This window comes from Sus scrofa, chromosome 9, assembly GCF_054392235.1.
Source record: "Sus scrofa isolate SSC_HxYL_T2T_F1_AM1 chromosome 9, Sscrofa_HxYL_maternal_Yorkshire_Landrace_v2.0, whole genome shotgun sequence".
Lineage (NCBI taxonomy): Eukaryota > Metazoa > Chordata > Mammalia > Artiodactyla > Suidae > Sus > Sus scrofa.
Genome location: NC_139391.1, coordinates 128,056,859 through 128,081,452, shown reverse-complemented (window position 1 = coordinate 128,081,452; position 24,594 = coordinate 128,056,859). Strand labels below are relative to the sequence as shown.

Genomic DNA, 24,594 nt, shown 5'->3' with positions numbered 1-24,594 from the left:
TGAGCTCAAATACTGAGCCGTCTATCCTAGTATCCTTCATCCATTTAGGGTCTGTGAGGGTTCATGGGATGAAAAAGACAGAGATGGGAACAGCAAAACAGCCAAGTTCAGTGATACGTAACCCCATCTGGCCTATAGGTCTTGCCTCTTTCCAGGCAGAGGGAGAGGATCGATGGGATCAGGAAAGATCCACACCAAGCTCTGGAGTTTGCAGAGGTTAATGACTTGGAACCAGGTAGAACATCAGAGGTTGAAGGGCGCTCAATGTCAGGGAGAAAGCCTTGAACTTGAACTCAAAATTATCAAGTTGTTTAAGAACTGGTTTTGCTGCTTTCTAGTCAAATGAGTCAAAGAAGGCAAACCTCAGGCAATCCATTTCTCGACTGTGAAACAGGACTGAAAAGAGTGCGAAAGCCCTTTAAAAATTCTCAAGACCCATGGAAGTGAGGAGGAAGCCTTCCCCTTTGCATTGGCTGTGCTTATCTCTGGAAACAGAACTCTCTAGGAGCCGCTGGCAAGGCTAGTTCATCCGCAAGAAGAACTTACATCCAGCACCGTGACCTTGTCACTGCTTGGCTGCTGCCATTTGGGGTTTAATTTTCCTCTTGACTCATACCTTAGCATCTCTTGGGATCACTCATGAACCCCAAGTCCTTGGGGACTCTAGCATCTTTCTTTGTTAAGTGACCAGAGCATTAGCTCTACGCTCAGTGGTTAGGGCAGAAACCGGTATACACTCATCATTCCCTGTATACACTCATCACTCCCTTTGCAAACTTTCTCCTTTGCAAAACACAGCCCTATACCCTTACTGGAAGGTATTTTTGGTCAAGCACCGAGAAGCATCAAGAGACAGCAAGGCACCTGTCTCCTAAAAGTTATTCCTTCCAGTGCATAGTGACCTGATTTGTCTTGTGTCTTAGTCTTCACATTCTAAACATGCCCAATGATCCCTTACCTGCTGATTGTTCTAACAAGGCCTTGGGGAGAGGCAATACACTCCCCTAGCTGGAGACTGGGCACATCCTTTGGATATGCGGATCAAGCAGATGGCTGGCAGATCACATGATCTGAGCAGATACTTTCCTAGTCCCATCATGAAATCTTCTGATTCAGTTACTCTAAAACCTACTCTAAAACCTGGAGGGCACTGTGATGGGTTTCTACTAATCCTATAGGACTGGGCTCTTCCCAGGGCTGTGAAACCTCACCTCCTGTGCCAGGTGCTTTTTGCATTTGAGTCTAGCTGGTTGCCAAACTGCTGGTGACCCTGCAGATGAGACCGAGTTCTCTAATTTGACCTTCATTTTGCTTGATTCTGTGGCCAGTGGCTGAGATTCTATTCACAATGAATCATCTCCTGAGTTTGTGCTTATTAATAAGAGAAATACTGAGGTGTTCACTCACTGCCTCCATGTGATATAGGTCCCCAAGTGCACAATCTATAGAAGGTTCCCCAGCAGCGCCAATGGCACTTGTAACAGACAATGCATATTCCAGTATTCTTCAAAAACTACACATGCTGGGGCTTAGAGGCATGAGCAGGTAGACGGGGAATTTCTCTCTTTCTTTCGGATACTCCCTCCATGTGGCTCCCCCTATGATCCCCCCTTACTCCCTCCCGAACCCCACCAGTAAAGCAACTAGGGCATAAAGTACAGCAGTAGGAACCCCAAGAGTCCATGGCCATTAATCATCTTTAGTGTCCCTGCCAGGGCACAAAGTCAGATAAAGTCACTCTCGAGGCGACTCCAAAGGCGAGAGTCTCAAGCAATGACATTCTTCTCTCTGCTCACAGCTGGAAATTTCCAATTCCAGCTCAGCCAGCATCCTAAATCCACAGCTAATAGGCTACCTGACGGCTAAATTTAATTTTAATCCTTCATTCTCTTCCTCAGAGCAGGGAACTGGATGAACTGTCTGGCTCAGTGGTAAATGGGTCTTCTTTGCATGAAGCAGAACTTGGTCCACTTTTTTCCCCCTACAAGATTAATGCGGAGGCATAGCTTCCTGTGGGAGACGCCCCTTTCACTTTTATTTTATTTTGTTTTTTTTGTCTTTTTGCTATTTCTTGGGCCGCTCCCTCGGCATATGGAGGTTCCCAGGCTAGGGGTCGAATCGGAGCTGTAGCCACCAGCCTTCGCCAGAGCCACAGCAACGCGGATCCGAGCTGCGTCTGCAACCTACACCACAGCTCACGGCAACGCCGGATCGTTAACCCACTGAGCAAGGGCAGGGACCGAACCTGCAACCTCATGGTTCCTAGTCGGATTTGTTAACCACTGCGCCACGACGGGAACTCCCCTTTCACTTTTAAAAGAATGGGGGCCATCAATAAAGAAGTCCCAAAGGCAAAGCTTGAGGTTTGAGAGGACTGCCTTGGACACAGGCAGATGGTGAAGGTCAAGAGGAAAGGTCAGGCAGGTGCAAGATGAAAGGTCACAGACCTGACACTGTTGCCATGCTCCGCCAGGGTGAGCACACACCAGTATTTCAGCTCGAAACGGTCACTCCTTTCTCATGGGGCGTAGCCAAACGTTCACAAGCACAAAGCCTCAAAGGCAAAACCAGAACCAGAGCACCATATTCTGTGACTCCTCAGGGACCTTCCAAATCTCAAATTGTCTGTGCTCGTGTATTTCATTGAATGCATTCAGAACCAGCTCTGCTGCTGTGGCTGGTTCTGAATGCATTCAGAAAAGACCTCATCTAGCTTCGAGACTAGGGCGGAAAGTCAAGGGTCAGGAAAGTGACAGACTTCAATGAAAAGAATGGAATAAAAGCTAATGTGGGAATTCCAGCTCCTTCTGGCATCAAGAGGCAGACGGACTCATGTTTTTCTTTTCTGGCTAAGGACTGAATAATGAAAGGCCAAGTGTGGCTGTGATCCAGATCCCCTGCGTGCCAGGGAGTCCTGACCTTACCTCATACCCTGCTATGATGGAAAACCGTAACGGGATGCTTTGGCATCAGCGGCCCGAGAGGCTGCCTGACTCTGGTGCATAGACCCGTGGTGGAGAGGAGGTGGGAGCAGAATCACTAATGACTTTTCTTTTGAACTGTTTGTGTTGAGAAAGCCTCACACCCTGTGAGTTTACTATTTAGAATCTAACCCAGGCCAGCTCACCCCGTGACTCGACTCCAGCTGGGCAAGTACCACGTTGTAAAGCAATGGGAATGAAGAGTGGGAGGGGCCTGGGCGGGAGGGCAGGATCACACCTGCTTCCGTCCTCCCCTGTGGTCACACCTGAGAAGATGCTGGCCCGGTCCACCTGCTGGCTGGACCCCTTTAGTCGACACGGAAGACATGAAGCTGGAGGGCCACATAGCATCGCCATGACTGGACAGGATCCCCAAAGGCTCGTGAACTCAACCTGCACAGTAGTCACCTGACTGCCCCCCACAAGGCAGCTAACTCTGGGTGGGGGTAGGGGGTGCCCCAACGTGAGGTAAGTTGCCTGATGTGCAGATACCCAGAAATGCCAAGGCTGGAGCCATCGCTGCCTTCCCAGGAGGCTGGGAAGCAGAAGGGATGGCGAGACAGCGTGAGGAAACTGGGAAAAGCAGTGTCCTTTGGGGGAAAAGAATTATCAAACAGAAGAACCCCTCTTTTTCAGATAGAAAACGGTAAAAGAGAAAGGTTTCAGAGAGGCAGTCACTCACCAGACTTTTCTTGAAACCACAGAGAGGAAAAGGCACAGTCAGGACATTTATAGTTGGCAAACACTCCATGTCTCCGCATGGCCTGGAAAGTGGGGTGTCATGAGGGCAGCGGGGTGAGAGAGCCAGGGCCAACTGCTGGCAAAGCAGCCTCCCTCTGCACCGGTATCGGGCAGGCGGAGAGAGACCTGAGTGTTTTTATAAATGCTTTATAATGTAAAAGCGGCCGGGGAAGAGCAGGAAAAGTGCAATGTGGGTATCTTCCCATTTATCCTCTTATCCCCAGCCACACCCACATTCAGAAAACAACTCCTCTTCCCTCCGCCTCAAAAGTCAACACTCTCCACGCAGAATCTGTCGGGTTTACATTATAAAAAAGACATCCCTTACTTGGTGTTTGCAGCTACAGGGAAGAGCGGTTTCTCTTCAGCCACTACAAAAACAACATATATGCTTCTAGAAAACATACATGACGGCAGGTGCAGACCTCTGCAGGAGGGCTCAGCTGTCTGAGAATTCAGCTAGAGGCCATGGTCTCCCCTTGGTGACGGCTGTGGCTCTTGGGACATGGGCTGGGCTCTGAGAATGGCTCCCAGGGGTGGCAGGGATATACCAAGTCACTTCTGATTTCTGAGGAGCCACGGAAAGGTGTTACCAGGGCAATCACCATCACGTCTGCTCAGAGTGAGCAATGGCCTTTGCAGAAGCCTCAGCAGAGCGAGGTTCAACCTCAAGGAGTGACAGGGTAGGAGGAAGGTCATCTGAACTCTGGTTGTCCCTAGAGGCAAACATATGGCATATGACAGTGCGAGTTGTGTCGGGAGGGAGGGAGGGAGGTCTTTGACACACCTATAGAGAAACTTCTGTGGCTTCCTGTGGCCTGAAGGCCTGACCACAGCCCCGAAGGGGGACAAAGGCCTTATTCCGACATCAACCGGCTCCAGGCTAGGCCCTCCCTCTGCTGGCAGGGGAGACCCTACCCAAGAGAAAGGGAAAGCTGAATTCTCGGTGCCCTTAAAGAGGAAAGGGAGAGAAAAGAGTTAGGAAGCATGAGCATATGCGCAAGAGCAAGTGCTATCTGGACCTCAGCAGAGGGTGAGAAAGGCTAGCAGAGGGGGTGTGAGGCTCCTCCATGAGCAGGAGAAAAGGGAAGAGGAGACACGCATGACAAGCTTTGAGGGAGGCTAAGGACAGAAAGAGTGCGGATGGAGAAGGATGCGCAAGTACCACTTCCTAAACAGTTCAAGAAGTGACGTCACTAAAAGCAAGGGATGGATCATAACTCTCAATCCATCACATATGCGTGGACCCCAGAACCAGGGGATTCCTGGGGTTCCCTGGACTGTACCTGGTCTGAGGACCAACAGAGAGGCTTCGGCTCCGGGGCTGTTAAGGCTTCCCCTGCCGCCAGCACCAAAGCTACCACGGCCAGGTTTCAAAGGGCACAGAGAAAGAACAAGACAGGTGACAACCCTCCAGCTCATCGCCACTGCTCAGGATCTGAGGAGAGACAGCTGGACTGTGGACATGGGGCAGGCATGCAGAGGCTTCCTTTCCTCACCTCCCCACAGGCACCACCATGGGCCACGTGTGTGTGTGCGGACAACGACCAAGGCTGGGAACCCAGCCCGTGTTCACCTTCAGCCATGTGTGTACATGACGCATCAACACACGTTTTGCTCCACAGCCGGACTTTTGACCTGATGGAGGATGGAAGGGATCGACCGCCGACACTGGGGCAGGCCCTGGGCTAAGCCCCTGACACGTGTCCTTTTGCCTCCGTGTCAGAGATGAGAAACAGAGGTTAAGGGGGTTCCTGTCTGGCTGGGTTGTTCTCGGCCGTGTGGCTGGTCCGTGGAGGAGCTGGGCCTTCCTGACTCCACAGCCCGCCCGCTTCCCCCCACTCTGCTCTGTGACCCCAGTGACCTCTGCTGTTCCTCAAGACGGGGTGGCTTCTTTCCTGTGTGCGTCTCTCTCCTTGTCCTTTATGCCTTCAAAGAGAGACAACTTATTTTACGGAGATCAAAATAAGCAAGAGGAACAATATGGTAACAACATACACAAGTGAGTTGGTAAAATGAAAAGGGAACTTGACTTTCAACACGGAGGGGTAAGATTTATCTCTCAGAACAACAAAAACGGGTGGACCTCTTAGGTCGAAGGCAGACTTTGAAGCTTCTTCCCACGAAGGAGGAGGGAGAGAAGCTAAGGGTCCCTGGGGTTGAGCCAGAGTTGCCTTCATGTTTTATTTTGCTATGAGAGTCCACATGGGGACCAGATATTTGAGAAAGGACCACACGTTTGGAAGTTTCCTCGGAAATTTCTCAGACATGGCTAATAGGAGGCTTCCTGGTTGTGAAGGGCACAGGTGATCCCAGGTCTCTCTAAAGGGGTTCATCCATGGTGCATAGGCAGGTGAGGGACCCTGGAATTGCCCTGCCAGCCCAGCTGAGGGTTCCAAGCCACATTCAGCGTGGTTCTCCTTTGGAGGGTCCCCCGTGGCTGGGGCAGCAATGGACACGCTCCACTTGTAGGTTCTGGGAGGTCTCATATTCTTAGCACAGCTGGGGACCTTTCATTTATCCCACAGTCAGAGAGCGCCCCACCCTTGGCCACTTGAAGAACATTCCTTCTTGACTTTGACCCCATGGCTTTCTCTTCCAGGATGGAGAGGGATGGAAGCTGACAGTGTCTGGGGAGAAGGCAGGATGGATGACCCCTACCTGACCACTCAGACCCGGGAAGATCAAGCTTAGGGAAGTGTTTTGTTCCTTCCCGTTCGTTCGTAGCTGCCGTCAATGAAAGCAGCTCCCAAATGCTCTCCTTGTGCCCCATCACACAGTGTAGTTTGCCTTCCCTAGAAGATGAGGCTCCCTCTTGCACTCAGAAAGGCTGCTGGGAAGTCTGCTGTGCCACCCTGGAGAGGGTGACTGTTCTGACAGAGGAACAAGGTACGGACAGAGCCCCAAAGGCTGTCATTCATCCTTGGCGCTCTTCGCACACCAGCTGCAGGCAAAGGCTCTGAGAACATGTCTACATCCCAGCTACACCCTGGAGCGCTAGGAGAGCCCTTGGCTGGATCAGTGTTCGGAGAAAAAAAAAAAAAAGATCCCCTGATGTAATGAACATGGTTTGTGACCTCCATGGTTTAAGACTGTTTTCCTAAGCATGTTACCAAGAAAGGCTGGGGGGTGAGCACGTTGCCATGGTTCTCCCATTCCTGGAACAGCTCCGGGTACCCCTGCTCCTAAGCAGAAACTCTCCCCAAGGCCAGGATCCTGGGAGCCCCAACTCTGCTCCATCCTTGCATTTTTCTTTCAAGCTGGTCCTTTGTTGGACAGATTCAAGAAACAAAAGGGGCCATCAGCTGTCTCTGGGTCTCACCCTGAGCCCACAGAGGCACACAGGTGAGTGCCACCCGGCTAATTCCCCTCAAAGGGAGGAACTCCTGGGGCTCTGACTTCTCCCTAGAGACGCGCCCTGCTCCCCTCAGGGCACGTGCGCTGAGGCTGTAAGGCTCTCAGGAGCCCTGCTGGGGACAACTGGAAAGCAGACTCCCAGGGCGGCCTTCGTTGGGAACACTGAGTGAATGAGCCCTGGAGGAGACCTCACACCAGCCAGTCTCAGGAAGGAGAGAGGGAAGGGAACTGAAAGAGAAAAAGAGTGAACTTACGCCAGCGCAAAGGCCACCAATGCGCCTACCACCACCACAAAGTCCAGGATGTTCCATAGGTCTCGGAAGTAGGACCCATCCTGCAGGATCAAGCCCTGGTCTATCATCTGTGGGAGAAGGACACACAGGCCACCATGAGGCCAGGAGTGCCAGCGATACATGCGCTGGGCTCTGGGCTCCCCATGGCAACGCCTCTAAACTAACCCTGCACTGAGGGGTTGGGAGGACAGGTCCTGCAGGCTCTCTGCACCAAAGTGTGAGGCCCAGGCCCCTTCTTGTCGCCATCAGGGCTCAGAACCTGCCACATCTCTCCTTTTATGAGTGGCTCAGAGCACCAGGCATCACCACACATGCACAGATGGGAGCAACCCCAGGTGAGTGGGACAGGGAACAAGAGAGGACTCTGGGTGTTAGGGCAGTGGGGGACAGAGTGAAGGGCAGTGAGTGTCACTGGGACTCAATGGGGGCCAGGAAGGGGCACCCCTTCCTAAGTCTTAGCCTTGGCACACACGGTACCCAAGCTCCAACCAGGAAGCGTGTTGGGGAGGTGAGAACGGGCCCCACACCCGCGAGGCTCCTACTGCCTGCCTGAGACCTGACAGTGGGCCTGGCTCCTCCTGGGGCCTGTCCACAGGTCTACAGTGGTCTCCACAGAGCCACGCAGCAGTGTCCTGCCATGGCAGATGTCCCCAGGACCTGAGGCCAGAGCAGGGATCAGCAGAGGTTCGATCGCTGGCTGGGAAGTGACACCCCCGGGGAAGAGGACTAAAGAAGCAGACAGGTGACCCTTCCAGGGCCCAGAGGCCCGATTTTCTCGAGCGGCTCTTACCTTTATAACCATCTCAAAGGTGAACACGCCGGTGAAAACATAGTCAAAGTACCTCAGCACCTGTAAGACACATAAGGTGGAGCCCACCAGGCTACCCACTCTCCTCGGACAGGCTCCGCCGCACGGCCCCCCCAAGCCCCGCTCCATCCCGAAGGAGCTCGGGGTTGTGCCCATCAGCTGGCTGCAGGGAGGAGGGGGGCCGTGGATGCTGCAGGGGGGCCGCATGAGCTGGTGGCCCGTCCTTGGCCCTTCCCGCCCCCATCAGAACCTAACGTCTTGGGTCTCAATTGCCCCGCGAATCTCTCCCACACTAGAATCCTTGTCAGCTCCAACCCTGCCCACACCCCTCTCACCTCCTGACACCCAGCCCTGGGTCCTCCTCCAGGAGGTGCCTCGGCAGCCTGGGGAGACCTGTAGCTCCCCAAACATCACCGTGACCCCAGCTCAGAGCCCCCATCCGACCCACAGGTGGCTGTAAAACCCCCTGTCAAAGCCCTGGCTGGCTCGGGGTGGGAGGCCCACTGCGAAGGCAGAGAGGCAGGCAGTGCACTTGGGCGTTAGGGTCAAGGTGGGGGCTGGTCTTGCAAGGGTTCCCACTTTGCCTTGAGGAGCAGCAATGGGCCACATCTCAAGCCTGCCTCATTCTCCAAGAAGCCTTCTTCCTCCACCTCGAAGGCTGGGTGGGGGAGGGGGGGGCGGTGCTGGGATGGGGTGGTATCTGGGCATCACGGAGGCTGGCCAGCAGCATCTGAGCACCCACTTTGTTGCGCTCCGAGTTGGTCAGGACGGGGTCCTCGGCCGCCAGGGCGATGCTGCTGGCTGCGATCACCAGGAGGATGCACATTTCAAAGTAGCGCAGGTTCACGATGTAGTGGCAGGCCCTGCGGATCCTGTGGGGTGCAGCAGCCCGCTCAGTTGGCCCCGCTTCCCGCCCATCCCTCCCTTCGTCTCCGGCCCCACGCGCCATCAGCCTCTTCCAGACAGCCAGGCCCTGGCCAGAAGACGCCGTGGAGAGAGCAATTTAATTTCTCAGGCACCACCTTTGATTTAAAGCCCCAGTGGGGGAAGGTAATCAGATTGGTTAGAGGCTGCCGTACGCAGGCCAAGATACATTAGCGGCAAGCACATCTGAGCTGTGGGGAGCAGCAAGCCAGCATCAAGACGACACGCGTGGTACCTTCCACTGTGTCTCAGTGTCTGCTCCCCCAGAAACTGGGGCATAGCAAGGAAATCCTAAGACTCAAGAACCATGAAAAGAGACCTTGATTTGAAGATTCCTGATGAAAGTAGCAACAGGTTTCTGTGAGCCCCAGGTATTCTGACTAAAGTGATTATTCTACAGTCTGCATCCCGGCCTTGGTTGACCCAACATCTCTTAGCCCAGGTTCCTTCCTTCCTAGGGCCTTGCCCGAACACTGGCCACGTGGTCAGTGAAAGCCTCCTTGTCTTCCTAGACTCAGAAGCTGGTCCACCTGTCTATCTCGCTCACTTCTAGGGCAGAAGGCAGCTTCTCTTTCAAATTTGCCTCTCTCTTAAATCTGATCGCCCAGATTCTTCCCTGCCAGGCCCATCTCACGGCCTCGCCTCTGCTCAGAGGAACATGCCTTCTGCAAAATTCACAGGTAGAACATAGAATGCAGGACCTAGTTGTCATAGGCTCCATAGTCTCAGCTGTCGCCCCCCTGGAATATTTGGGGACGCATGCCAAGCAGATATCCTTCCCAGCCTGCATCACCTACTGAGCAAAGAGTAGGTGAAGAGTCCCTTCTTCATGGCATTTCTCATGCCATCCTGTCTTAGAGTCCTATGGGCACAGAGTTTAAGGGTTGTTCGTTAATTCTATGAACCAGTGATGCTGGATGCTTCCGATGTCTGACCCCATTCTACCCCGAAGGGTCAAGAGGGAGACTGGACCCTCATCCTTGCTTCTCATCACCCTGCCCTGGCTCAAATCCTGGTGGTTTACCCTGGCACCGAAGCGGGGTGGCGAAGGAGGGTGTCTTACGGGTTGGTGGTGCTAAAGATGAACATTGAGCTGTGAGGCACCATGGCTTTGCCTGTCTCACGCTTCTCCTTCTTCTGCTGCTTCTTCTCCACCTCCTCCTCCTCCTCCTTGATCTCTGCCTCCTTCAAGGGACTGGCTTCTCCATCAGTCTTGTTGCTGACTGCAAGGGGAATGGGTTGAAATCTTCAGAAACCTGGCCACATGCAAGAATGGTGCCCTTTCTTTTCCCGTGGGGATGGGAGGGAGAGGAGAGGAGAGGGAGCTGGGAGTCGCCTGGCGAGGTGCCTGCACACACTGGGGGTGTTTCTAGATTACACCAAATTGGGCCTTGGCTCTCTTCCTAGCCTTACCCTTGCCCTAATTTCATGGGGTATAGCTTTTTTTTTTTTTTTTTTTTTTTTTTTTTTGTGCCATATAAATAATACTAACGTTTCTTCCAGTAAAAAGAATGGTTGTCTCTATTGCAAAGTTTACCAAGTTTCTTTATAGCTAAATAAAAGTCATAAAGTTATTTATATTTAAAACCTGGATTCTTCATACCTATTCATTTATGGAATTTTCCACATCCATGCACTCTGAACAGCATATGTTATTTCCCTTATACAGATGGGAAAACTGAAGTCCCAGGAATTCAAGAGTTTATCCTAAAGCCATACAGCTGGTGTTGGTTCCCAATTCAAAATCCTCTCTCCTTTCACAGAAATCACACTGCAGCGGAAGATTTTACGAAGCCATTCCTCTGTTTGCAGCTGCCCTTCTGGCTGTGCTTTTCCCAGTCGTGATTAATGCAGAAATGAGAATGCAATATTTATGCGAATATGGGTCCATGACTACATCCCAGGATTGAGAGGATGAGAAACAGACCAAGTGGGGCGCCTGGTCCTCTGCTGTTTCCAGATGCAAATCCCAGTGCGGGGGAAGTGGCACAGAGGATGAGGCTGTTGGGGGGGTGGGGGGGATCCCATCCTTTTCTCTTATTTTCCCATTCAGGGAATGATTCCACCCTGAACCTTGTGCAAGCTGCAAACCTCTGAGGTCCTTACTCCTTCCAGGTCCTTCCAAAAGATAAGCCATCCTAAGTGTCCAAAAGCCCTCTGATAACGTGGGCGACCAAGGCCAGATGCTGGGAACAGAGGAGGGCCAAGCCTTCTTAATGCTGAAGGAGGGTCTGATACACTTTTTTTTTTCTTTTTAGGGCCACACCCGCAGCATATGGAAGTTCCCAGGCTAGGGGTCAAATCGGAGCTACAGTTGCTGGCCTACACCACAGCCACAGCAACACGGGATCCGAGCCACATCTGTGACCTGCACCACAGCTCACGGCAACACTGGATCGCTGACCTTCTGAGCAGGGCCAGGGATCAAACCCGCATCCTCATGGCTACTAGTCGGATTCTTTTCTGCTGGGCCACAATGGGAGCTCCCTGCATCGCTTTCTTATCAGAGCATAAAACCAAACAAGACACCAACACAAGGTGTGAGTCAGAGCTTGAGACACACCCACCCAAGTCAACCCCGGGGCACAAGACACGCGAGACTTTAGTACTGGCACTTTGAAGAAAACTTTGAGAAGTGCTCTTTGCTTTGAGAAGGTGAAGACATGCAGATAGAGCAGAGGAGGACAGCAAAACAGGGAGAAAAGACTGTCCTGTGAAAAGGGAAAAATGTGGGCAAAGAAAGAAAGAAGCAAGAGTGGAATCCTGCGGTCACCAGTCAGTGATGACAGGCGGGCGGCCAGTGGGCTTAACACAGGGACGGGTGTGTGTCAAGTGACTTTGAGGTGTATTTCCCTTTAAGGTCTCAGAGGCGGAACATCTATTGCCTGAGGGAACTGTGAGAGAAAGCATGACTAAAAGCTCCTAGGAGAAAAAGAGTAGATAAGAGTAATAGATTCATAAAATGTTAGTACAGGGAAAGGCTCAGAGGTCATCTGGTTCAATGCTCTCACTTCACAGATGATAAACGGAGGCCTCGAGAGAGACAGGTTTTTTTTGGAGGCCACACACTGAGCCACTGGCAGCTGGGCTCTCCTGCTGTCTTCTGTTCTAGCAGCGGAGCCCTAACCTGTCAGGTGGCAGGGCACCTGGAGGTGGGGGGGCTGTGTCCCAGATTATACCATTAGACAGTCATACAACAATCAAATCCCTAAATACACAAACAGGTACAAAATCATTTGTGATGTTAGGGTGGTCACAGGGGCCAAAGGCTTAAAGACATTTTATAGGCAAAACTTAAGCTTGAGAGAATTCTAACTTATTGTTCTTGGCACCTGGGAGAAAACTGCTGCTATTTATTACACATTGGAGAACGATTTTATCGCACTGGGGAGCTTTCCTGGGACGACTCCAGAGCTGTGACTCCCCAGCCCCAGGTGTGATGGGAGGGGCAGGAGATGGGGACAGGGACGGTTTTCTCACTGTGCACCACGGTTGAGTCCACCAAGGGGCCCACGTCGGGGATGGCGACAGTGACGCTGGTGCTCTCGGTGGCGGCCTTGTCCGTGTTGGCTGTGACACAGGAGAGGTCGGGCTCACTCTGGCTGATGACCCGGCCCATGTCCAGCTGCACATCGCCCAGCAGGGCTTGCTCACTGCTGCCCTCCGGCTCTTGCTCTGTCAGCACCGCGTCCTTTCCCACATCCAGCTCTGGCTGGGGCAGGACAAGGGGTGTGTCGGCCTCATCGAGGGCTCCTGCCAGCCCGGAGCCTCTGGGCACCATCAGACTGTTGGTCCTGTGAAGAGAGAGGAGGAGTCAGCTGGTGCTTAGATAGAAGGGCTGCTCCAAAACGGCTGATGCCCCTGGCAACGGGGAAAGGGGAGGGCGCCCGAGCAGCCCTGCCAGAGAGCACGTGGCATCCGCTGCCTTCCACCCCAGCCATCCATCCATGGCCCACTCGCAACAGGAGATGCCCTGGTTTTCAGGGGGACAGACCCCACTGCTCTTAAATGCACACAGACCACGTCAAAGGTACGGTAACACCCCCGTTTTACTAAAGGGGAAACCGAGGCTCAGGAGGGCTCCTGTGGCAGAACCCCTCACACCAGCTGTGCCGCATGCCTCTAGCGTGCTCCTGTGTCTGATTTACCTCCTTAAGTCCTGGGATCGCTCTTCCTCCTGGATTGTGGGCTCCTTGACCCCGTGGCCGCCCCTGGGCTCGCGCTCCCTCTCCCCCTCGCTGGGCACAGCTTCATCCAGACTCCGCTCCTGGCTGACGGACCTGCTCCGGGAGGCAGAGGAGGGCTCCCTGCCCTCCGTCCTGACTCGGCGGTGCCGGCTGCGCCGCTGGCTCTGCCTGTGCCTGGCCCGGTCCTCAAAGGTCACCACGGTCTCCCCGCCCCCTGCCTCCTGCTGGGTCGGGTCACAGTTGCCATGACACGGCCTGGCCAGCCACGGCGGCTCCCGTTTGCCCAGGGACAGGGGGCTCCTCGGGTGGTCCAGGTCCCCTCCGTCCCCCTTGAGGGACCCCCCACGGCTGATGCGCTCTTCCTCGCACTTCTCCAGACCCAGGCCCAGGGCCAGCCCCTCGATGGGCCTGGGCCTCCGGTAGAGGCTGGGGTGGGCGTTGAGCGGGTTGAGGGGGCTCAGGGGGTTGAGGGGGTTGAGGGGGTTCATGGGCGGGGCCTCCTCCTTGTTGAGGGCCTCCTGGCTGGACATCTGCATGTGCCTCCTCAGCTGGCTGGTGCGCTGCTCCCACACCGACATGTGGTGTCGGCGCCTCCGCTCCCTCCTGGCAAAGGGGAGAGGGCGAGTGCCCGATCAGAACACCCAGGGCCAGGGAGGGCGGCCGCAAGGGTGCGGGCCAGCCCTCGGCGGCCGAGGGGAAAGGGGGACACACGGGGGGAGCAAATGGGAGAGCCCAGGACCTGCAGACAGGAAGCACAGAGAGATGCGAGGGGAGAGTGGGCAGTTGGACCAGTGCACCCCCTGTCCGTGGGGTTCCCTGGGGTTTCCCTCTTCTCCCTGCTCTGCAGTAGCTGAGCGGGGAGGGGTGCACCCAGGACTGAGTCCTGGGCCCCAGGGCCTGCAGGGTGGCAGTTCCAAGGCTTGCCCAGTCTTCACCCCCCTGCTCCCCTGTGCTTTCAGGGCATCAACCTGTACCCACTCTGTGCCCACCAACAGCCCTTAACTCAAGGTCAGAGACCTTTCTCTGTCCTCCTCTCCCTCTCCTTCCCCTGGGAAAGCCAGGGCTGAGAAGTACAATGGTCAGTACTACCAAAGGGTGACCAATGGCAGTGGTGAGCAGACTCAGGTCACAAAGAGTCTTGGCACCACCCTCCAAAAAATAAGGGTGCCCTGGGGTCTCTCTTCTAATCGCTCATCAAACCCATGGCACTCAATGTCCGGAGACCACCAGCAGCTCATACTCAAAACCACTGCTGAACAGTGCAGCCTGGGGGCTGAGCATCCACGTGGCAGCAGGAACACGCAAACATGACACAGAGAGGGGCTCACAGGGGTGGGGTAGGGGCGACGCCTATGCCTGCACGCACACGTGCTTGTGGGCACAGGCCTAGAGCCCACGCAGGGGATGCTTACATGTGCCCACACGCATCCTTGCTGGACCCACCCATGCCATCCATTACTGCCCGCGTAAAAGGCAGCCCATGGCCCTGCCGGCCCTCACCGACACATGCGCACTCACAGGCCACACAGGAGAGCCAACTGCGCACGGGGTCACATACCTGGGACACACACTGAGATAGGCACACGGTGAAGGGTGCGGAGGCCAGATCCACAAACCATGTGCACGGAACACACACGCACACGCCACAGCACACACTGATGTGTGCGCCCACTGCCACGCCGCCCGGGGCAAGGACAAAGACACGGTGTCCCCGCACCCACACGTAACCACTCACAAACACGCAAACCGGTACACACATACAGGTGGCTGCTGCGTGGCTCCCACATCGACATGTGGTGTCTTCTCCTTCTGTCTCTTCTGGGGAAGAAAAACGGACAGGTTCAGTTCACCCCAAACTCTAGGACCCGCAAGCCCCATGGACACCAGCCGATCTCCAGGGAGGGGCACGGACTCCCTGAGTGCCTGCTGCCCCCTGCAGACCCCACCTTCTGCTCTCCAAGGGGGGTGACCTTGCTTCCCCGCTGCGTGCAAACACACAGCTCTTCTCTCGTTGTGAAGCAAACATGCAGGGATGCAAAGGGTCTATCATCTCATGGAGGGAACAGCTTCGGATGCTCGGTCATCAGGCACCACTGGCATTCACACTTTCACCTAAATATCCTTCAGAGACCTATTCTGGAAACCTTGCAGACTGGGGTGATGAGCTGTATCCCCCCCTCCCCACCCACCATCATTTCTAAGATCTTCACGAGGCTGTGACGCCCGCTCATCAATCACAGAACATGCAGGGAACAGATGCTCTGCCATGCACACGATCAAGGCCAAGAAGTAGCCCACGACCAGAGGCAGGGCTGCCATCCACGGAGTCGAGGATGTGCGTGGTGCTCCCTGCACGGAGGCAAGGCCCTGGCCCTGGCCCTGGCCCTGGCCAGAGGTCTTGAACATTCAGTCTGTCCAGCTGGGTAAAAGCACAGTATTCACCTTCCTGGACTCGCATGCGGAAAAATCTCTTCTAGAGACACACATGCGCCGTGTCCTTTCAAGACCAAGGAGAGGCGGAGGGGGCACCACCCACAAAGGCAAACAGGAAAAATGAAGCTGTTGGTGCAGGGTTAGCGCTCAGGAGGAGGGCACGTCTGTGACGTCTGTGGATTTAAACCCCCCTGCCCCTGCCCCAGTTCCTGGGCTGATGGACCCACTCGCCCAAAGGGCCCCCTGGACTTGGGAGGAGCAAATGCTGCTCCTTCCCTGATGGAACTGACACCACCCCTGGAGAACATGTCTGCAAGCTAGCATTGCTCAACCGCCACGGCCCCAAGTGGGGACCAGCCTGATTCACGGTGGGCAGAGGGAGCAGAGGCAGCTGGTCTGAGCTTCACTCAGAATCATCTGGAAGAGGCGCAAGGCACACGAGCACCCACAGAACGGAGGCAGACATCACTGTGGAGAGGCCTGTGAGCTCTCCAAGTGAAGGCACCCCTCCGAATGGGCAGTGCGATGCATGTGGGGCAGCTGTGCCAAGATGCATGGGCCGCAGGGAGAAAGAGAAGCAGCCATCAGACGGGCAGCAGGCACAGCCACTAGGAAAAGCACCTGCCACCGTCCACTTGCAAATTCTCAAATATCCACATACCATCCCTTCAGAAGCACGTGTGTAAGAGTGTGCATACATGGAGGAATCCTCTCTCTCTTATATGCTCACACGCACGCACACATGTGGGCCAGGCAAAAGAGAGAACCAACGTCTGATGTCCCCATAAAGCAGACACACGCTTCAAAAACTCCTCTGACTCCTCCACTCTCACAGGCAAAGATCCAGCCTCACATCCTATCACCATCTTTACCAACCTCATCCCTACAATCAAACAAACATCGTTCTGACTCACACATATGTGACCTCACACACACTCTGCAAGGACCCTGCAGATCAGCAAGGGCAGGTGGTATTCTTCCCATTTCAAAGACGGGGAAACGGAGATTCTAGATCCTAGAGGTTCTCTCTCTAAGGTCACAGAGCAGGTGACTGAGAGAGGGATGGCTAGCACTTGGGCCTTTCGGTTTACAATCACGTTCTTTCCCTCTTTCTCTCTGGATGCCACCTTCTCAGTGAGACCGTAGCCCAGAAATCGGGGGTCTCGCCTGCACACGCTGAGGTTGTTCTGCCAGCAGCACCTGCCTGGCAGCATGGGCACAGCACCCAGAGCCTGGCTCTCTGCTCATCGGGGATGGTGAGAGCTCCCCTCCCACCTCACTGCGCCGGGATCCACACACAGCTCAATCCCTAGGGCCCTGTGCCTACCAGTGTTTCATTCATTCTTTTGTGCTATAAATAGTGGGTTTCTACTCTGGGCCAAGCATCCTTCCCACCTCATATCTCCAAACCCACGCCTCCTCCAGGCTTCCTCATCTCAGTAAATAGAACCACCCACTTCGAAGTGACAGCCAGCCCTACCCACTAGCATGTTTAGATACCTGTGTGCGTGTATTTTTAGCCCAACCTCCTGAGTGCAGGGGAAGCGGGGCAGAAACTACTCAAGGCCCAGAGCAGATTCTAGGGAGGAAGGAGGTGTCTCACCTTTCTCCATCAATTTTGAACATTATTTTTTCTCTTCCCGCACTCACCGAGGAGGGGCCAGAGGCCAGGCTTTCCTTCAGTTTTGAAAGGGAGAGCAAGACGGCCGCCGTGCAGGGGAGCGAGGCCCCCCCACCACACACAACTCTGGGATGCCCCTGTGAGGTGAGGCTGAGGACACTGAGCCATGCGCATGAGCTCTGTGCAGAGAAGGGAGCGCCCCTGACCAGCTTCAAGGAACAGATGACAGGGTCTGGGGCCAGGACAGAGTCCGACTGCCAGAGGTCTCAGCCCCTGCCCAGCGATACCCAGGGCCTCCACAGTCCTCTCGCAGACCCAGGGAGTTCACTGGTTCTGGCCTCACTTCTCAGCCTCCCCACCAAGACCCTCCTCCAGTGCCACACAGAGGCCAGCCCCCTGCAAAGCCCAACAGGAGCCACGAGGCCAGGCTGGATCCTCACAGAGTCTACACTGGCTGCTCTACTCTGTCACCTCCCATTGTCCCCTAAGCCACTCCAACTGGATTCTGTCCTCTCCGGGCCACTGAAACGGCTCTTGCGAAGGTCGCTAACAGCTTCCATTGGCCAATCCCACCGTCCCTTTTCTGTCCTTATCCTATGTGATCTTTCAACAGCCCTGAGCTCCGCCGTCCACCCGCTCCTTCTGGAAGCGTGTTCTTTTCCACGTCTTACCACGCTCCCGGTTCTCTTTTCCCACCTCCAGCTTTGCTGACCATGTCCTCGGGGGCTCCTCTGCCAGACCTCACGGCGCAGGAGCGCTCTGGCCTCTGTCCTCAGCCCTCGCTTCTCCACGTATCGCTCCCGGGTTCACCTCATCCGGGCTGATGGCTTAAATGCCACCCAAATGTCAACTCCCCCGACCCCCATCTTGATTTCTAACCCTGACTTCTAAGCATCAGACTCACGTGACCAGCAGCCCATTCAACATCTTCACTTGCATGACTTTTATGCCCCCCTTTTTTTTTTTTTTAAGGGCTGCACCCGCGACATATGGAGGTTCCCAGGCTAGGGGTCGAATCAGAGCTGCAGCTGCTGGTCACAGCCACGGCCACGGCAGATCTGAGCAGCATCTGCAACCCACACCACAGCTCACAGCAATGCCAATTCTCAACCCACTGAGCGAGGCCAAATCTGCATGTCTTTATAAGCCCCTCAACTTGAATGTGGACCAAGAGAACCTTGGGATTTCCACGGCTCTCTGGGCATCAGTAAATCCCTCCATATCTACCCAGCTGCTTAGGTCCCAGACTTGAACCCCCAGCAGGCATGTTGATTTCTTCTTGTTTTGCATCCCCACCCCCATGCCAGTGACTCCATCAGCTCATCCTGTTGGTTCTCCCTCCCAAAAACAGGCCGAGTGGGCTGACTTCTCATCTAGGCCGTTGTCACCACAGTCTGAACCCCCATCAATGCTCACCAACTTCACTCTACGAGCCCATCTCCGGCTCCCTGCCCGCAGTCTGGGCCCTACAGTCCACCCTCCCCAGACCAGAGTGACCTTTTAAAAGAGCAAACCATATCATCGCCACCCTCCCCTGGAGACCGTCCTGTGGATGCAATTAGAATAAAAGCCCATGTCCCTGGCCTGGACTTTCAGGACCTCCTTGGCCTCGTCGCCCCCTCTCCTCCCTTGTTCCTTCACAGCGTCCACAGGGCCTTGCTGGGAACACTCTGCCTTCACTGTATCCCATGACCGTCGGCTACATATTTAGGTCTCTGCGTAAATAGCACCTCTTCAGAGAAGCCCTCCCAGACTGCCTGAAGGTATGCCCCCCCAGTTCTTCTTCCTCTGCCTTAGCACCTTGTTTTATTTATTTTTCAGCCATTATCACCATCTGATATTAGGTCTGAGTGTTTATCAGCTATTTTGCTCACTGAAATAAAGGCTCTGAATAAAGAGACCCTGTCTTGCTCACAGCCGTATGCATAGGGCCTTTCCTGACACAGAGCAGGCACCCCCCCCTCCCCCAAGAGTAAATGAGTTCGGAGGTGAGCAACTGGAGGTGAGCACAGGAGCCTGGGGGTCTTAGGGTGGGGGCAGCCGACTCACTCGATGGAAGGCATGTTGGGTGCAGACATCGGGCTGACCTCCTTGGCCTTCTGCAGGGCGTGCTTCTGGTTGAAAGCCTCCTCTTCTTCCTGCTCATCCTAGAGACAAAGCAGAGAGGGACTGGCCTGGAATCCCTGTGAAGGAGAGCAGCTCCGGGGACCCTCCCCAGAAGGAGGCCTGGCACAGTGAGGAAAGTGGAAAGAAGAAGGGGAAACGAGGCAGGATGAGGTGAGGTTGGCCCAGAGACGTCAGGTGGCCAGGGGCGCAGGCTCCTTGAGACAGCAGCCTCCTTGGCCCCGGCATGGCCAGCCATTCTGGTCTTTCCCCTGCCCTGTAGGCTGCCCCACATTTTCCCAGGAAAGCAGTAGCATTCAACCCAACCCCCAGCCATCAAGGGAGCTGGCCACCGCTGGGGAGGTCCCATGAACACCCCATCACTTCCAGATGCAGTGCCTGGGAGTGACAGAGTGGGGCCCTTCCAGGCAGAGCCCCCTGAAGCAAAGGCCACGCCTCCCATCACGCCCTCCTCCCTGCACGGCGAAGTGACCCCACCTGGTGCTCAGGCAGGGACCTCCTCCCCTCGCCCACAGTCCTGCTTCTAACTGTCCCTCTATGTGATGACACCAAGGCAAGCCAGCTCTGCTAAAATGGCCAGAGCTGCGAAGCCTACGGACATCTCCATACCCGCCCTGGTTTTCACACACAGCACTTGGCTTGATCCTCGAGGTACCAGCAGGAGGGATGCAAGGCAGAGACGGCATTCTTACTTTACAGACGAAGCAAGCAACACTAATGGAGACCAGGGGTCCAGCCCAAGCTAAAAGAGCCAGCGAGTGGCAGATGTGTGACTCACGGCCAGCTTTTCAGATACTAGAGCTGGTACTGTTCCCTACCTCACCATGCAGATAAGAGCCTCAGGCATGCGGGGCAGAACGGGCCACGCATCGCGGAATAAACATGTGGAAAAAGCTCAGAAGCATCGCCAGGATGCTATGAGCTCCTCCCCAAGCCAAATCTGCTCTGTGTGGGGAGAGGTTGTCGCTTATCTCCCTAGGCCATCCCATCGCAATTAGCATCGCCTCCACCTCTACAGAAAGGACTCAGAGACAAGAGGGAACGGCTCTTTGAGAAATGTAGGGTCTGCCTCCACTGAAACTTCTGCCAAAATGATCATGGTCACTGGAATACCGCGGCAGCCACCGTCTAGGAACTGCGACCTTCCTGGCCCCTCTCACGCTGAAACCCAGGAGGGTAGAGGCTCATGATGAAGGCCACACAGCCACAGGAGGAGAGGGGGGACTTAAATCCAGGACTATGGTGTGTTCTTTATTTTCCAGGTCATAATCCTACAAAGGACCCCTCTGAGAATTGGCAGTGACCAAGTGATTATCTTCTATATCCCATAAGAGACCGAGGCTGCTGGTCCCAGGCTCAGCAAACGCAATGAATGTGAACCAGGCTTCCTTTATGGACGGGGCGCTCTCCTAACTGTCCACAAGCTCTGAGAAGGGGCCTTCCCAGCAGGTCTGAGGCCAGCAATGCAGACTTTCGGAGTCTGCGTGCCCCCAGTGGCACTAGAGGACCATCGGATCCCTGGAGAACAAGGCTTACCTTCGTCAGCTCCTGGGCATTGGCCAGATTGTCCACGGCGATGGCCAAGAACACATTCAGCAGCGTGTCTGGCATGATGAGTTAAGGATGGGCAAGTAAGAAAAATGAAAGGCTCCGGCAAGGCGGAGAGAGCATCTCCAGCCTTTCCTGTCTGGGCCACTAGCAGGAACAGGAGCTGCCCGCAAAGAGGCATTTGACTCTCTTTGAAAGAGGATATGTCTTCTTCCCTCCTTCCAGATATCATTTCTTTGTACGGAACAAAGAAATATCTAAATAAAACTGCCCAGGGGGGAGTTCCCGTCGGGGCTCAGTGGCTAAAGATCCCAACTAGTGTCTATGTGGACCTGGGTTTGATCCCTGGCCTCGCTCAGTGGGTTAAGGATCCGGCATTGTTGTGAGCAGTGGCGTAGGTCGCAGATGCTGCTGGGATCCCATGTTGCTACAGCTGTGCTGTAGGCCGGTGGCTTCAGTTCTGATTGGACCCCTAGCTTGGGAACCTCCATATGCCATGGGTGCAGCCCTAAAAGACAAAAGACAAAAGATAAAAAAAAAAAAAACTTCCCAGGGAGTTAAGATGGAGTGAGGAAGCCTTGATAGGGCTCTGGCCTCTTATCACAGCAATGTTGGGTTAAGAATCACTGAACAAGACGGGTAGGGAGAATGAAGCAGGAGCTCGCCTCCCCTTTTCTGGAAGCCCATCTGGACCAATCATGCTATTCCGTCCTTAAAGATGGACAAAAAATGAGATTCCAAGGCCTCATCACCAACTAGCTCTCAGTCATGGACTTCAATCTTCTGGTCCTGGGAGGCGTCCGTATTTCGTTTAACAGACTGTCTCAGGGCACACAAGACCATTATGGAAGCCAGTCCTACTCCATGCCCTAACCTCTGAGGCCCCAGATTCCAATTACCCTTGAGGCCTATGGGTGGTGGAACTCAGAACTGGCCCTAGCACAAAAGTCCAGGTCTGGCTGCTCTCAGAGGAACCAGAAAGTCAAAGTGACGTGTGACAAATGGGCCTTCCATTTCCATGACTCACTGCCTTTTTAGGGGTTTCTCGTGTTCAGTTTATAGTCTGCCCTGGCTCCTAGAAGTCTGCAGGACAGCAAATTGAAAGGAACATCTCGTCTCTGTGAGATTACGGAAAATGCAAAATACAGCTGCATCACAGGTTGTCCTTTTTCGCTCCACCAATCCTGACTCAAGGCGAGTCCCGCTCCCCCAAAACATCTAATGATCATGCAGAAGTTTGCAGTTGATAAGGTTTATTCAAGTAAATTATCTCATTTACTATTTACAACTAACAAGGAAATCGATCCTGCTTCTTCCTTTCAGATGAGCATCTGAGAACCTCAGAGAGAGATCTAGTGACTGTCCCAAGGCCAAACAGCTTTTAAGCAGAGTTGCTGGGATGAAAACCTAAATCTTCCTGGTCTAGATCCCATGACCAGCCCTGGGTTTCAGAAGGAAATACACTTGGTTTCCAGGCTCCCTTTACAATTTAGTAATTGTTGGACTTTGATCAAGTGATTTCTTCTAAGTCCTTTACGGTAAAGATTAGATGAAATGGCACCTATAAAGCATTTAGTGTAAGGTCTCATGAATGGCACGAATACAAGAAATGTTAGCTATGCTCAGTAGTATTAGCATGAATCATAATACTAATACCTTGAGATCTCATTATGTGGAAGACTCTGTTCTCTCTTAGTGAGTGATTAATTCATTAGGTTACTAGTGAGTTAGTTACTGGTTACCATTTTTTAAATTTTTTATAGTTGATAGTTGATTTACAGTGTCATATTAGTTTCAGGTGTATCACACAGTGATTCAGTTATACACATATAAACGCTCTCTCTCTCTCTCTCTCTCTCTATATATATATATATATATATACACACTTTTTCAGATTCTTTCCCTTATAGGTTATTATAAAATAATTGAATATACATGCGCGCCAATGTTCACCACCACGCTATTTACAACAGTTGCTATTTCAGCCTATAGTGATTTCCGTCCTCTCTTCTTTTTCCAGCTTATAGTCTCTCCAACCACTTCCTGTAACAGACTCACATGGTTTTGTTGGTGATGATAATCTGATAATTTGGATATTATGATACCTGATAGCTTGGATGATACTCTCTTTTGTTCATACTCATCTTCTTTATCCAACTAGCACACGAGTTCCTTAAGGTCAGGGTCCTTGCATCTCTTGGTACACCGAGATGTCTCCCCGATGCGCCCCCAGCTCTATTATCATCACCGCCCCCCGCTCCTCCTCCTCCGCACGTGCTGGTCCAGGTTGGCAGCAAGGGAAGCACTTTAAAAAGGATACAGTTTCCAAACAAGGTGAGCACAATGAAATAGATGGCTGACCACATGCCCGAGCTGACCCCGCCCTGGGAGCGGATCCCGTTGTACATCACCTCGTTCCAGTCCTCGCCCGTCAGGATCTACACACAGCAAACGACAGGCAAGTTAGAGACCCGGGTAGGCTGAGCAAAGGGGATCGAGGTAAAGGGGAAAATTCTGGGCCTGGGGCTTTTCCCGCTACCCCCTCGCTTGACCGTCCTGCCAGGGAGGAAAAAACTCACACCCACCAAGAACCCTCAACATCCTTCTGATACAGAAGAGAATTTTAGGCACTGAAAATGGAAGGAGAATATCAAAAGGAAAGACTCTAGTCCTCAAAAGGCAGAGCTCCCCTGCCACCCCAAACCCCAGCTTTGCCAGGCCTGTGGCCATCACCCAGATCAGGTGGCCCAGGCACTGCTTGCCTGTCCACCTGTCCCCAGGAGCTGCCAAGATACAGTTGCTGAGCCCACAGCACCACTGGAAAGAGCCTCACGGACTCCAGTTCTGGTTCAGCCTCAGATTCTGCCTAAATAGTATTTTCCTTTAGCTCTCAGACATTATTGATTTTGATATCTCCCCATGATTTAAAAAAAAAATTGGGGGGGGTCATAGAAAAGATACTTCATCCAACGGATAAGTGAGTGAGATGTTTCCAATTCCATAAAACCAGAAATGCGATGATACTGAATGTCTCTGGCTTCATTAACATCTCTTGCAAATGAACCAGTGTAGGGAGCAGGCCAGCGAGGGCTTCGCAATAGAGCTCTTTTAACCTTGGTAAGAAGAGAGCAGTAGAAATCCAGGCACTACTGTTACTACGGTGAGGATTACTCAGTAAGTTGCCTGAGAGGAGCCTGGAGAGAAGAGGTAGGGTTCTCATCACCCATCCTCGTCTTGCGGTGTGTGCAGCGAGGGATCCTCCAGAACATGCTTTAGGGACCTCATACCTGGAAGACAGTCATGATGGCTGCAGGGAAGGTGTCGAAGTTGGCTGAAGGAGTCCCGTCATTAAAGTTGAACCTGAAAAGGAAATTTAGAGAATGAGATGAAAATCTTTGTCATGAAATTGCTCCCTTTCTTCACATTCCCTTCTTCCCAACTCTCTCCCCCCGATTCCCGTAACTGGGAGGATGGTATCAGCGATCACTGCTGAGGGACAGTGTGCTTGAAGGGCACGGGCGATGGGATGGGGTCTGGGCTGATCCTGAGTTACAAGGCCCCATGATGTACCTTCCTG

At 53.6% G+C, this 24,594-nt stretch overlaps 1 protein-coding gene across 20 annotated transcripts in view; it reads right to left on the bottom strand.

Annotated features, from left to right (window-relative positions):
• CACNA1E (calcium voltage-gated channel subunit alpha1 E) overlaps positions 1-24,594 on the bottom strand; it is a 607,618-nt gene that overhangs the window by 60,564 nt on the left and 522,460 nt on the right. For 7 of the 20 annotated variants that reach the window (XR_014816369.1, XR_014816370.1, XR_014816373.1 and 4 more), the window contains 11 exons: positions 24,305-24,377; positions 23,338-23,455; positions 21,006-21,073; positions 19,395-19,492; positions 15,053-15,109; positions 13,253-13,894; positions 12,585-12,898; positions 10,168-10,327; positions 8,923-9,052; positions 8,163-8,222; positions 7,330-7,440 (listed from right to left, as the gene is read on the bottom strand). Coding sequence is in view for 9 of the 20 variants with exons in the window: in XM_084977837.1 (XP_084833963.1) it covers positions 5,465-5,651; positions 7,334-7,440; positions 8,163-8,222; positions 8,923-9,052; positions 10,168-10,327; positions 12,585-12,898; positions 13,253-13,894; positions 15,053-15,109; positions 19,395-19,492; positions 21,006-21,073; positions 23,338-23,455; positions 24,305-24,377 (2,014 nt within the window). In the remaining 11 variants the exon portion in view is untranslated. Of the gene's footprint in view, positions 1-5,332; positions 5,652-7,329; positions 7,441-8,162; positions 8,223-8,922; positions 9,053-10,167; positions 10,328-12,584; positions 12,899-13,252; positions 13,895-15,052; positions 15,110-19,394; positions 19,493-21,005; positions 21,074-23,337; positions 23,456-24,304; positions 24,378-24,594 lie in introns of those variants that run through there. The other 13 variants (XR_014816366.1, XR_014816367.1, XM_084977828.1 and 10 more) reach the window with 4 other exon arrangements.